This window comes from Pongo abelii, chromosome 18 (assembly GCF_028885655.2).
Source record: "Pongo abelii isolate AG06213 chromosome 18, NHGRI_mPonAbe1-v2.0_pri, whole genome shotgun sequence".
NCBI lineage: Eukaryota > Metazoa > Chordata > Mammalia > Primates > Hominidae > Pongo > Pongo abelii.
In genome coordinates this window covers 71,630,680-71,643,939 of record NC_072003.2, presented here as the reverse complement: position 1 = coordinate 71,643,939, position 13,260 = coordinate 71,630,680, and the positions used below count along the sequence as shown (strand labels likewise).

The 13,260-nt window shown below is 39.5% G+C and overlaps 1 protein-coding gene across 10 annotated transcripts in view; it reads right to left on the bottom strand.

Annotated features, from left to right (window-relative positions):
* Nucleotides 1-13,260, bottom strand: part of PMFBP1 (polyamine modulated factor 1 binding protein 1) — a 556,696-nt gene that overhangs the window by 24,597 nt on the left and 518,839 nt on the right. For 9 of the 10 annotated variants that reach the window (XM_063717359.1, XM_063717360.1, XM_054534056.2 and 6 more), the window contains 2 exons: nt 10,497-10,718; nt 317-487 (listed from right to left, as the gene is read on the bottom strand). In XM_063717359.1, the coding sequence (XP_063573429.1) occupies nt 317-487; nt 10,497-10,718 (393 nt within the window). The remainder of the gene's footprint in view (nt 1-316; nt 488-10,496; nt 10,719-13,260) is intronic. The other variant, XM_054534060.1, reaches the window with a different exon arrangement.

Genomic DNA, 13,260 nt, shown 5'->3' with positions numbered 1-13,260 from the left:
TTTTACTGGCTGCATATTATTCCACAATAGGGATATCTCTTTGATTATTTCTCTTAATCTCTTTAACCATTTCCCCACTGATGGGCATTTAGGTTGTTGTGTGAGAGATTTTAAGATTCTTTAGAATCTCAAACTATGTGGATGGGGAGAAGCATTACCATGGAGAATATGAACAAAGTGGGGGGGCAAGTATATATCAGACATTTGAGGATTCTTGGTGAAAAAGATTAATTTAGGTGACTCTTTTTCCCTCCTTTCTCTCCCCACGTCTTGATTGAGGTTCTCCCAGAGACATGTTCTAGAAGAAGGCACTTACCAAAGCGTTACTGCAGGCCAGCTTATTTCGAAGTTCTTGAATGAGATCATCCTGTTGAGAGACCTTTTGCCAGACTTCAGACAGTCGTTTCAGGGTCTCCTGATGCTCTTGAATCATGCAAGGAGAAGTGTATATCCGTACCTTTGAATGATCACCCTTGTTCTCAGGCTCCTGAGAGATTTAAAAATAATGGGTTGGTTTTGCTTATAGTTTGTGAGTTACTTCAGAATTCCATGGGCATGGAAAATCTCTAGACCTATATTCTAAAGGTATATGTTCATATATGGAAATCATGGTTTCCTTAACAAAAGAAAAAATATTAACCAGTGCATATACATGGTAAAAAGTCCAAATGGTTCACAAGAGAAGACACTGAACGATAAGTCTTCCACCATCCTAACTATGACTCAGGTGTCCTTTTTGATGACAATCCATGTTACCAGCTTTTTGGATATCATTCAGGAATATTTTATGCATATTTGCATAAAAATCACTTTTTTTCTTACACAAATGAGTCTTTTTTTTTTTTTGAGATGGAGTCTCACTCTGTCGCCCAGGCTGGAGTGCAGTGGCACTATTCTGGCTCACTGCAACCTCCGCCTTCCAGGTTGAAGTGATTCTCCTGCCTCAGCCTCCCAAATAGCTAGAATTACAGGCATGCGCCACCATGCCGGGCTAATTTTTTTGTATTTTTAGTAGAGACGGGGTTTCGCCATGTTGGCCAGGCAGGTCTCAAACTGCTAACCTCAGGTGATTCACCCACCTCAGTCTCCCAAAGTGCTGGGATTACAGGCATGAGCTACCACACCTGGTGGACAAATGAGTGTTTTATACAGTATTTAAACATTGTGTTTTCACTTGACAATTTATTTAAGATAGTTTTCATATTGTTACTTGTTGATCTATCTTACTCCTCTTTTAAAATTAATTTTAAATTACACAAGTAATTATATTTATATTGTCTCTCTAAAACATTGTAACACTACAGGCAGATCTGAATTTTTCTTCGACCATCACTTCTAATTTCATTATCTTTCTACTTTCCGGAGATGACAGTCTGTGCATATTCTAGAAGTTTATACTATATTTACATAATATAAATGAATCTGTACAATATAAATTATGTTGGCTTTTTAAAACATAAAAAATGTTTTTTTACTCAGCAAGATGTGTTAGAGATTTATCAATGCTAGTACATGTGCTTCTATCTTGTTCTTTTAAATTGCTTTTAAATGTGTTGATCTGGTTTCCTACTGATGAGAATATAGGTTGTTTCCATATTTTTTTTTTCTGAAACAAAGCTGAAATGAATACTTTTGTACATAAATCTTTGAGTATTTATTCTGGTAATTGTGTACATTAAATTCATAGAAGTAGGACTCCCAGATCATATTTAAAATTGGATATTGTACTATTGTCCTTCAAAGAAATTAACACCTAACACTGTCATCAACATGAGTATGGCTATTTTCCTTGAACTATGTTTGTTTTAAATGTCTTTCCCTAGATCATTTCAAATCATGCATGAAGGTTACTGCCCTCTTATTGGTTCACAATCATAAGGGGGTAAACTGATATACATGGTGAAAAAAAAAAAAAAGCAAAGCATTCTAGTTTGGATGGTAGATCCTTTCCCCATTAAACTTGTCTCCCTAACTGGGCTTTTTCAGGTAAAGTTAGGAATACTTCATGTTCAGTGAGCATGAAAGCCTTCTGTGAGCAAGCTGCAGGAAGGCCAGGCAGAAATCTAAAATTGACTGTAAATAATGTTCATGTAGATAATGCAGAGTCTATAGGGGCAAATGACTGGAAAGCGTAACAGAAAAGCTAACAAGGAAGAAGATATCTACGTATCTTCTTAATACTATGGGATGAAAAATGGAAATTAATTTAGAAGGAATAGGAGAAATATTCTCTGAAGTGAAGAAAAACGTAGATCTTCAGACTAAAAGGGTTAGTGAAGTGTTGAATGGCTTGACACCCCAAGCCTAAAAACCTCCAGTGTTCAAAGAGATAAAATAGGTAATCTATGAAAAATGAGAAACACATTGACATCTAACAATGCATCTCTAATACTGGGTGGTACAAGGAAATGCAGCAGTATCTTTGAAGACTTAAGGGAAGATGTTTTTGAAAGTTTGTATATCCAGCCAAACTAGCATTCAAGGATGATGACAAAATACAAATTGCTCAGACATGGAAATATTGAGAAATTGTGCCACCCACAATTGTTTCTGAAAGAATTAAGAAGGAATTATTTACAGCAAAAGGAAAACTCCAAGAATGCAGAAGAGGTAAAGGGACTGCCGAGCACAGTAATGAGAAACAGTTGGGTTTATTTGTAATATTAAAGAAATAGATATTTCCTATGTTATATACACAGTTCCAGAGATTTAAAAGAAGGTGAAAAGCTTTCTAGCTCATTATATTAGGATGGCATAATCCAGACACCAATATGCAAGGAAAGCACAAAAATTTAGGCCATCAAATTAATCTCATTTCTGAAAATAGATGAAAAAAATTAACTTTTAACAAATTTAGTAAAGTTCATTAAAATTATTAATAATATATTATGATCAAATAGGGTTTATTCCAGGAACATAAAGATTGTTCTATATATGAAAATCTATTCGTGTAATCTGCTTCATTGATGGATAGATGCTAATAAAAACATCTGATAAAATTCAACATTCATTCCTAATAACAATTCTTGATAAGCTAAATATAGACAGTCATACTTAGAATTTGAGAAAGGATATTGAAAAGAAGCCAAGAACAGGCATTATACTTACTAGTGAAATACTAGAATTACTTCCTTTAAAGTGAGGAGCAAGGCAAAGAGGCTACAATTCCACTTTGCTCTAGAGATGCTGGTCAATATGATAAGGTGGAAAATAAGTTGTGTAAATTTTGAAAGGGAAAGCAATTTAGAAAAATCTAAGACAGTCAAGTGAAAATCTGGTAAGAGAGCTCAGTAAGGTGGCAGGATAAGAGAGAAGTTTTCCTATACATCAGTAATAATACAATTAGGCCGGGCGTGGTGGCTCACACCTGTAATTCCAGCACTTTGGGAGGCTGAGGTGGGCAGATCACTTGAGGTCAGGAGTTCAAGACCAGCCTGGCCAACATGGTGAAACCCTGTCTCTGCAAAAATAACAAAAATTAGCTGTCTGTGGTGGCACGTGACTGTAGTCCCAGCTACTTGGAAGGCTGAGGCAGAAGAATTGCTTGAACCCAGGAGGCGGAGGTTGCAGTGAGCAGAGATTGCCTCACTGCACTCTAGATTGGGTGACAGAGTGAGACTCCATCTCAGAAACAAAAAACATTGGCCAGGGATGGTGGCTTACGCCTGTAATCCCAGCACTTTGGGAGGCCAAGGTAGGCAGATCACCTGAGGTCAGGAGTTCGAGGCCAGCCTGACCAACATGGAGAAACACCTGTCTTTACCAAAAATACAAAATTAGCCAGGCCTGGTGGCGCATGCCTGTAATCCCAGCTACTCGGGAGGCTGAGGCAGGAGGATCGCTTGAACCTGGGAGGCGGAGGTTGCAGGGAGCCGAGATTGCACCATTGCACTCCAGCCTGGGCAACAAGAGTGATACTCCATCTCAAAAAAAAAATTAATAAAATTAAATGTATAAAAGATCCCATTTATAAAACCAGTAACAACTGAAATATGTCCAGGAATAAACATAGCAAGAAATATGTGAGATCTACAGAGAAAAGTACAAAATCTTACTGAAAGACACACAAGAAAACTTGCATAAACGTAAAAATATGTCATATTCCATAAGGCATGCTAATTTCCCCCAAATTAGTACATAATTGGAAAGTCAGTCAACATAAATCTAAATTTCATTAAGAGAAGAAATAAAAAAATGGCAAAGAAAAAATAGAAAGTGTAGAAGAGTGAAGGAGGACCTGTCCTAATAGGATCTATTAAAACAAGCTACCAGTTAAAGTCACTAAAAAACTCTGACACTGGCACAGGAACCGGCAGAAAGATAAAAAGAATACAGAGTCCAGAGAAGGTCCCGTGTACAGAAGAATCGGTCTGTGAGCTGGTACCTGAACCAGTGTGGAAGGCTTGGGATGTTCAATAAATGGTTTTGAGGCCACTGGATATCCATTTAAATAATAAAATTCGAGACTTATGTCATTATACGTATAAAATATATATTCCAGATGGACTAAAGATAAAAACATAAAAATGCAAAATTATAAAAGTGCTAAAGAAAATATACAATAAACTTTTATAATCCTGAAGGTAGTGAAGGCCTTTCTAAGCAAGACATAAAACCTAGAATTTATAAAGGACTGACAGATTCAACTCCATAAAAATTAAAATTTTCTGGCATTACATAATGGTAAAGGGATCAATGCAACAAGAAGAGCTAACTATCCTAAATATATATGCACCCAATAGAGGAGCACCCAGATTCATAAAGCAAGTTCTTAGAGACCTACAAGGAGACTTAGACTCCCACACAATAATAGTGGGAGACTTTAACACTCCACTGTCAATATTAGACAGATCAACGAGACAGAAAATTAACAAGGATATCCAGGACTTGAACTCAGCTCTGCACCAAGCGGACCTAATAGATATCTACAGAACTCTCCACCCCAAATCAACAGAATATACATTCTTCTCAGCACCACATTGCACTTATTCTAAAATTGATCACATAATTGGAAGTAAAACACTCCTCAGCAAATGTAAAAGAACAGAAATCACAACAAACTGTTTCTCAGAACACAGTGAAATCAAATTAGAACTCAGGATTAAGAAACTTACTCAAAACCGCACAACTGCATGGAAACTGGACAACCTGCTCCTGAATGACTACTGGGTAAGTAATGAAATGAAGGCAGAAATAAAGATGTTCTTTGAAACCAATGAGAACAAAGACACAGCATACCGGAATCTCTGGGACACATTTAAAGCAGTGTGTAGAGGGAAATTTATAGCACTAAATCCCACAAGAGAAAGCAAGAAAGATCTAAAATTGACAGCCTAACATCACAATTAAAAGAACTAGAGAAGAGCAAACAAATTCAAAAGCTAGCAGAAGACAAGAAATAACTAAGATCAGAGCGAACTGAAAGAGATAGAGACACAAAAAACCCTTCAAAAAATCAATGAACCCAGGAGCTGGATTTTTGAAAAGATCAACAAAATAGATAGACTGCTAGCCAGACTAATAAAGAAGAAAAGAGAGAAGAATCAAATAGATGCAATAAAAAATGATAAAGGGGACATCACCACCGATCCCACAGAAATACAAACTACCATCAGAGGATACTATAAACACCTCTATGCAAATAAACTAGAAAATCTAGAGGAAATGGATAAATTCCTGGACACATACACCCTCCCAAGACTAAACCAGGAAGAAGCTGAATCTCTGAATAGACCAATAACAGGTTCTGAAATTGAGGCAGTAATTACTAGCCTGTCAACCAAAAAAGTTCAGGACCAGATGGATTCACAACTGAATTCTACATGAGGTACAAAGAGGAGTTGGTACCATTCCTTCTGAAACTATTCCAATCAATAGAAAAAGAGGGAATCCTCCCTAACTCATTTTAAGAGGCCAGCATCATCCTGATACCAAAACCTGGCAGACACACAACAAAAAAAGAGAATTTTAGGCCAATATCCCTGATGAACATTGATGCGAAAATCCTCAATAAAATACTGGCAAACTGAATCCAGCAGCACATCAAAAAGCTTATCTACCATGATCAAGTTGGCTTCATCTTTGGGATGCAAGGGTGGTTCAACACACGCAAATCAATAAACGTAATCCATCACATAAACAGAACCAATGACAAAAACCACATGATTACCTCAATAGATGCAGAAAAGGCCTTCAACGAAATTCAACAGCGCTTCATGCTAAAATCTCTCAATTAACTAGGTATTGATGGACCGTATCTCAAAATAATAAGAGCTATTTATGACAAACCCACAGCCAATATCATACTGAACGGGCAAAAACTGGAAGCATTCCCTTTGAAACCCAGCACAAGACAAAGATGCCCTCTCTCACCACTCCTATTCAGTACAGTATTGGAAGTTCTGGCCAGGGCAATCAGGCAAGAGAAAGAAATAAAGGGTATACAATTAGGAAAAGAGGAAGTCAAATTGTCTCTGTCTGCAGATGACATGTTGATATATTTAGAAAACCCCATTGTCTCAACCCCAAATCTCCTTAAGCTGATAAACAACTTCAGCAAAGTCTCAGGATACAAAATCAATGTGCAAAAATCACAAGCATTCTTATACATCATTAACAGACAAACAGAGAGCCAAATCATGAGTGAACTCCCATTCACAATTGCTACAAAGAGAATAAAATACCTAGGAATCCAACTTATAAGGGATGTTAAGGACCTCTTCAAGGAGAACTACAAACCACTGTTAAGGAAATAAAAGAGGACACAAACAAATGGAAGAACATTCCATGCGCATGGATAGGAAGAATCAATATCATGAAAATGGCCATGCTGCCCAAAGTAATTTATAGATTCAATGCTATCCCCATAAAGCTACCACTGAGTTTCTTCACAGAATTGGAAAAAACTATTTTAAATTTTATATGGAACCAAAAAAGAGCCCGTATAGCCAAGACAATCCTAAGCAAAAAGAACAAACCTGGAGGCATCATGCTACCTGACTTCAAACTATATTACAAGGCTACAGTAACCAAAACAGTATGGTACTGGTACCAAAACAGATATATAGACCAATGGAACAGAACAGAGGGCTCAGAAATAACACCGCACATCTACAACCCTCTAATCTTTGACAAACCTGACAAAAACAACCAATGGGGAAAAGATTCCCTATTTAATAAATGCTGCTGGGAAAACTGGCTAGCCATATGCAGAAAGCTGAAACTGGATCCCTTCCTTCCACCTTATACAAAAATTAATTCAAGATGGATTAAAGACTTAAATGTAAGACCTAAACCCATATAAACCCTAGAAGAAAACCTAGGCAATACCATTCAGGACATAGGCACAGGCAAAGACTTCATGACCAAAACACCAATAGCAATGGCAACTAAAGCCAAAATAGACAAATGGGATCTCATTAAACTAAAGAGCTTCTGCACAGCAAAAGAAACTATCAGAGGAGTGAACAGGCAACCTACAGATTGGGAGAAAATTTTTGCAATCTATCCATCTGACAAAGGGCTAATATCCAGAATCTACAAAGAACTTAAACAAATTTACAAGAAAAAAACAACCCCATCAAAAAATGGGCAAAGGATATGAACAGACACTTCTCAAAAGAAGACATTTATGCAGCCAAGAAAGATATGAAAAAAAGCTCATCATCACTGGTCATTAGAGAAGTACAAATCAAAACCACAATGAGATACCATCTCATGCCAGTTAGAATGGTGATCATTAAAAAGTCAGGAAACAACAGATGCTGAAGAGGATGTAGAGAAATAGGAACACTTTTACACTGTTGGTGGGAGTGTAAATTAGTTCAACCATTGTGGAAGACAGTGTGGTGATTCCTCAAGGATCTAGAACTAGAAATGCCATTTTGCCCAGCAATTCCATTACTGTGTATATACCCAAAGGATTATAAATCATTCTACTATAAAGACACATGCACACGTATGTTTACTGCCACACTGTTCACAATAGCAAAGTCTTGGAACCAACCCAAATGCCCAGCAGTGTAGACCGGATAAAGAAAATGTGGCACATATACACCATGGAATACTATGCAGCCATAAAAAAGGATGAGTTCATGTCCTTTGCAGGGACATGGATGAAACAGGAAACCATCATTCTCAGCAAAGTAACACAAGAAGAGAAAACCAAACACCGCATGTTCTCACTCATAAGTGGGAGTTGAACAATGAGAACACATGGATACAGGGTGGGGAACATCACACACGGGGGCCTGTCGGGGGGTGGGGGGCTGGAGGAGGGATAGCATTAGGAGAAATATCTAATGTAAATGACAAGTTGATGGGTGCAGCAAACCAACATGGCACATGTTTACCTATGTAACAAACCTGCATGTTATGCACATGTACCCCAGAACTTAAAGTATAATAATAAAAAATAAAAAAATTAAAATCTTTTGTATGGTTAAAAATACCAATAATAAAGTAAAATGAAAAGTTACAGACTTGGAGAAAATATTTGCCACATATGTAATGAAGCATTATTGCCTGTAATATATTAAGAAGCTCCTATACACCAATACAAAAACAGACTAAAAACCCAGTAAAAAATGAGTTAACAAGTAATTCATAAAACAGATATCCATATGACAAATATGCTTATGAATAGTGCTCAATCCTTCATAAGTGTGGTGGAGACTGTGCTGGGCCTTCCAGATCCCCTTTGGCAATGAAGGACTTATTGCCCTTTAGGGGGGATTGTGTAGGCCGAAGAAAACTGCTTTGCCCAAGGCCAAGCACCTCTCCCTATGGGGCCCACATCCCATAACTGATGATGACATGGAGGCTTAAAGGCCAGCTCCCTTCCCTTCAATTTAGCAAGGCTCTGAAGGTTCATCCAGCTCTGCGGGGTTGGCTGAGGCCTTTGTTGAGACTACATCGCAGCTCGACTTCTTCCTTTGCCCAACCTTGCTTTCCGCTCCTTCCTTTCACTGGTGTTAATACCAAGAGCTATCCCTAAAAACGTCCTGCACACTACTCTGTCTTAGAGTTGGCTTCCTGGGGAAGCCAACCTGCAACTATTAGAATTAAGGAAATGAAAATTGTAACCAGTAAACGTTATCTCCCTACACATCGCGTTTAGCACAACTTTAAAAGAATGAAAACGTACAGTGTGGATGGGTGTGGGGAAATACACTCTCTTAATTATTGTTGGTAAAAGTGTAAACTGGTAGAACCTTTTTGGTATATAATTTAGAAGTATCTTTAAACAGTAAAAATAAGCATATCCTTTGACCCAGCAATCACACTTCAAGAATTATCCAAAAGAAATAAGGAAGTTAATTACAGCTCGTTTGTAAAAGAGAGGAAAAAACAGGTCAATAGGTAGTACATCCCTACTACAGAATACAAGGTACTAAGTAAAATAAATTGTTAAGATGTGGAGTTTAGGCTGGGCACGGTGGCTCACGCCTGTAATCCTAGCACTTTGGGAGGCTGAGGTGGGTGGATCACATGAGGTCAGGAGTTCAAGACCAGCCTGGCTAACACGGCGAAACCATGTCTCTACTAAAAATACAAAAACTGGCCGGGCATGGTGGCGCGTGACTGTAGTCCCAGATACTCTGGAGGCTGAGTCAGGAGAATCACTTGAACCTGGGAGATGGAGGCCTCAGTGAGCCAAGATTGCACCACTATCTCAAAAAAAAAAAAAAAGTGCATTTTGAAAGTAAGTTTTAAAACCACATTGATAACCAGTTAGGTAAAAATAACCTCCTGCCCATTTATATATGTAACTGTATATAGCACAAGCCCTGAGAGGATTCTCAACACATGATTCAAGTAATTACCTAAGAAGAGGAGGAGAATGATGGGGAAGAGGTTGAAGGCAGACTTTCATATTTAATCTCCGTACTTCTGTCTAGAGAGCCTATAATAATTGTATTACTTGTGTAATTAAAAACAGCAGTTAAAAGAAAAAAGAAACAAATCAGGTGTTTTGACTTTTCTTTCCCATGTTTCATAGCTTTTTCCTCCTATTTGATCCTGAAGTTGTGGTTTGCATGAGTCCTGTGGCCTAGCAGAGCCCCCTGCCGGATCCCCATGAGAACTAACAAAAGATTGGCCATTGTTAGGGAGAGCTGTTCGTATTAACACCTGTGAAAGGAAGAGGGAGGAAGCAGGGTTGGGCAGAAGGAGATGAGCTGTGATGCAATCTCAACAAAGGCTCAGCCAACCCCACAGGGAACTGTGGGGCTGGAGCTTATTTGGTAATTCTCTTTTGGCGTTATTTGAAGTGGTGGCTCTTTATGTTAATTAAAGAGCCTCAAAATTGTGAAGAAGTGATCTTATAGGATACGTGAAAGCTGGAGGTTCAAAAGCTGAGGGCCACAAAATCAAGGGCAGGAAGTGACATCTGGGTAAAAGTTTGGGTTTCCAGTGGAGGAGGCTGGGACTGTCTGAGGGGACCACCTGGGAGCACGTCCACTTGCCTGGATTGAATGGCCTGGCTTAAGTCCTACCTGACCCATGATCCCGCCGAGTTCCCCCTGCAACATCTTCACTTGGCATTCTAGTAACTCGATGTTGCTCAGGGAAGACTGGTATTTATCCCTGTAGAGGTTCAAGCTCCTCTCTAGGGAGGCGATCTTGTCCCCGGCCAAGGCGAGTTGCTCCTGTGCCAAATGGAGCTTCTCCCCTGTGTTCTCGTTGTGATTTCCCATTTCCTCCTCATAGAGAATCACCTGTAGGTGTAGGAATAAATCCACATTGAGCCCATGGAAGCACGTAATGAGGAAAGGATGCGGTTGTAAGATTCCCTGCAGAGAAGTCTTGTATCTAAACCAGAAGACCAGATGAACAGAAGGGAGGCTGCACAGATCTAAAAGCTACAGTATGTAATATCAAGATGTTAATGATTGGAAATAAAAAAAGGTGGCCCTAGTTAGAGGTAAGCTCCTTCAAGGCAGGACCATATCCATTTCCCTTTCTGCCCGGCATGTGGCAGGAACTCAATAAATACTTGCTAGTTGATTAATAGGAATGAATTTGTATAGCTCTGTTTTTTAAGGGCTTGAAATGCTGGTATTTTTTCCTTCCCAGGCATTCTCTAGAGGTTGAACTTAGAAAATGTGGACTTCCTCCAGCACACAGGACTATGTCAGGAAAGTTCCCAAGAGATAGGTGGGGAACATGACCCAAAGTTCCTCTGGGACTTGCACAATCCTTGTTTAGATTTATTTTCTTCCTCATCAAGTAATTAGTCAACCAACTGACAGATATTTATTGAAAGCTCATGAACATTGTGTTAAGTGCAGAGGGGATATATACATATTAGACATATGCTCACCCCTCAAAGAGTTTAAAACTTTCACAATCTTGGGGACATAAGATTTAAAATGAATAAACAGCTGTAGGTAGTTGAGTGTGCTAAATTGTATGGCTCGAATTTGATGTGTTGAAGGAGTTAACAGCAGAAGAGTCATCAAGGATGGCTTTATATTAAGTAATCCAATGTAGAATGCTGATAGAACATGTTCCATTAGTTTAAGCTCATTATACTTGCTGTCTGTCATTTGAGATTCTTCTTAGGAAAGGATAACTTTGTGTAAGTTGTCTACTATGTAAGGAGAAGAGGAGAGGAATATTTTATATCCAAATATTTGTAACCGAAGCTGTCAGTGGCCAGCCCATATCCCCTGGGCACTTGCTATTTCTTTGCAAGTTAACCCCATTCCCACTGCAAGCATATTCAACTCTGCCTCAGGGCTTCTCTAATACCAGGAGCCCATTCAACCAGAGAGGCAAGACAGGGTAGGTTTGAAGTGCTGGGGAGTTAACGCCCTCAGGAACAGCCCTCAACCAATGACTGGGGGTATGTTGGTGGGTTCACTCTGAGGCATGTTCTACACTATCTCCCAGAGTTCCCCAGAGGGACCAAGCAAGCAATCTACTCAATACCAATGTCCTTTATGGGCTTCCGGTCCTTCTTTGACTCACTTGCTCATGTGCATGCAGGAATCACCTCCGGAATTAGTTACTTGAATTTATATCCTTGTCTTAGGGTCTGCTGTTGAGTGAACCCAACCTTAGACAGAAGTTTGATGAGGCTGTGCAACAAGACATTGGGGGAACTTGGCAGAATGTCTAAAATAATTTTCTCAATGCTTTCTCGGTTTGGGATCTTTGACAGTGACTGTTATTTGCCGAGTCCTGTATATATTCTCCTGCTCTTCCTTAGTAATAGAACCTTGACTCTACTGGGGGCAGTAATGCACCTCCTAAAACACACATTTCCTAGGCTTCCTAGAAACTTGCTGTTGCCACGTGACTAATTCTGGCCAGGGATATTTAAGTGAAGGTGTTGTGGCTTCCGGAAAGTGTCCTTAAAAGGAGGGGAGTGTGCCTTTCCCTTCCACCCTTGTCACCTGGTCCTCTGCCCTTTTATCTGGATTATTTGGAACAAGGATGTGGCCGGGTATGGTGACTCATGCCTGTAATCCCAGCACTTTGGGAGGCCAATATGGGCGGATCACCCGAGGTCAGGAGTTCAAGACCAGCCTGGCAAACATGGTGAAATCCCGTCTCTACTAAAAATACAAAAATCAGCCAGGTGTGGTGGTGCGTGCCTGTAATCCCAGCTACTCAGGAGGCTGTGGCAGGAGAGTCACTTGAACTTGGGAGGCGGAGGTTGCAGTGAGCCGAGATCGGGCCAATGCACCCCAGCCTGGGCAACAAAGTGAGACTTCATCTCAACAACAACAATAAAAAAGGATGTGATATTTGAAGCTCCAGCAGGCACCTCAGGTGACTTTGAGCATGGAAGCCCTGAGCTGATGCTGGTGGAACCCAAGGATAGACCCTTAGACCTGATGGCACACGCAGTTGCCGTAACAGCAACAGACCCCCATCTCTGACCTGTTTAAATGTGACACAGAAATCAACTAGCTTCTTTATTTTCTGTTATATGCTGCTAAATAGAATCCCAACTCATTCAGGGTTGCTTTATCTAGGCTGGACCCTTTTGTTTAAGTTGTAGTGAACCGGTAAGTTTTAACACAGCCCTGCGCTGTCTTTTTAAAACTATGTGTGTGCGCACAGGCTTAGTCACAGATTATATTTGTAGGATTAGAATAACCTTTCTCTGTTCCTCCCACTCTCAATTCTTTTCAGCAGATTTTCACTACGTGACAATATTCCCTTTTTAAAAAGTCTATGGTCTTTAAGGTCCTTCCTAAAGTCCTTGAAGTTAGTCCTTAAGCAACAGCACCATCCAAAACACTCTTT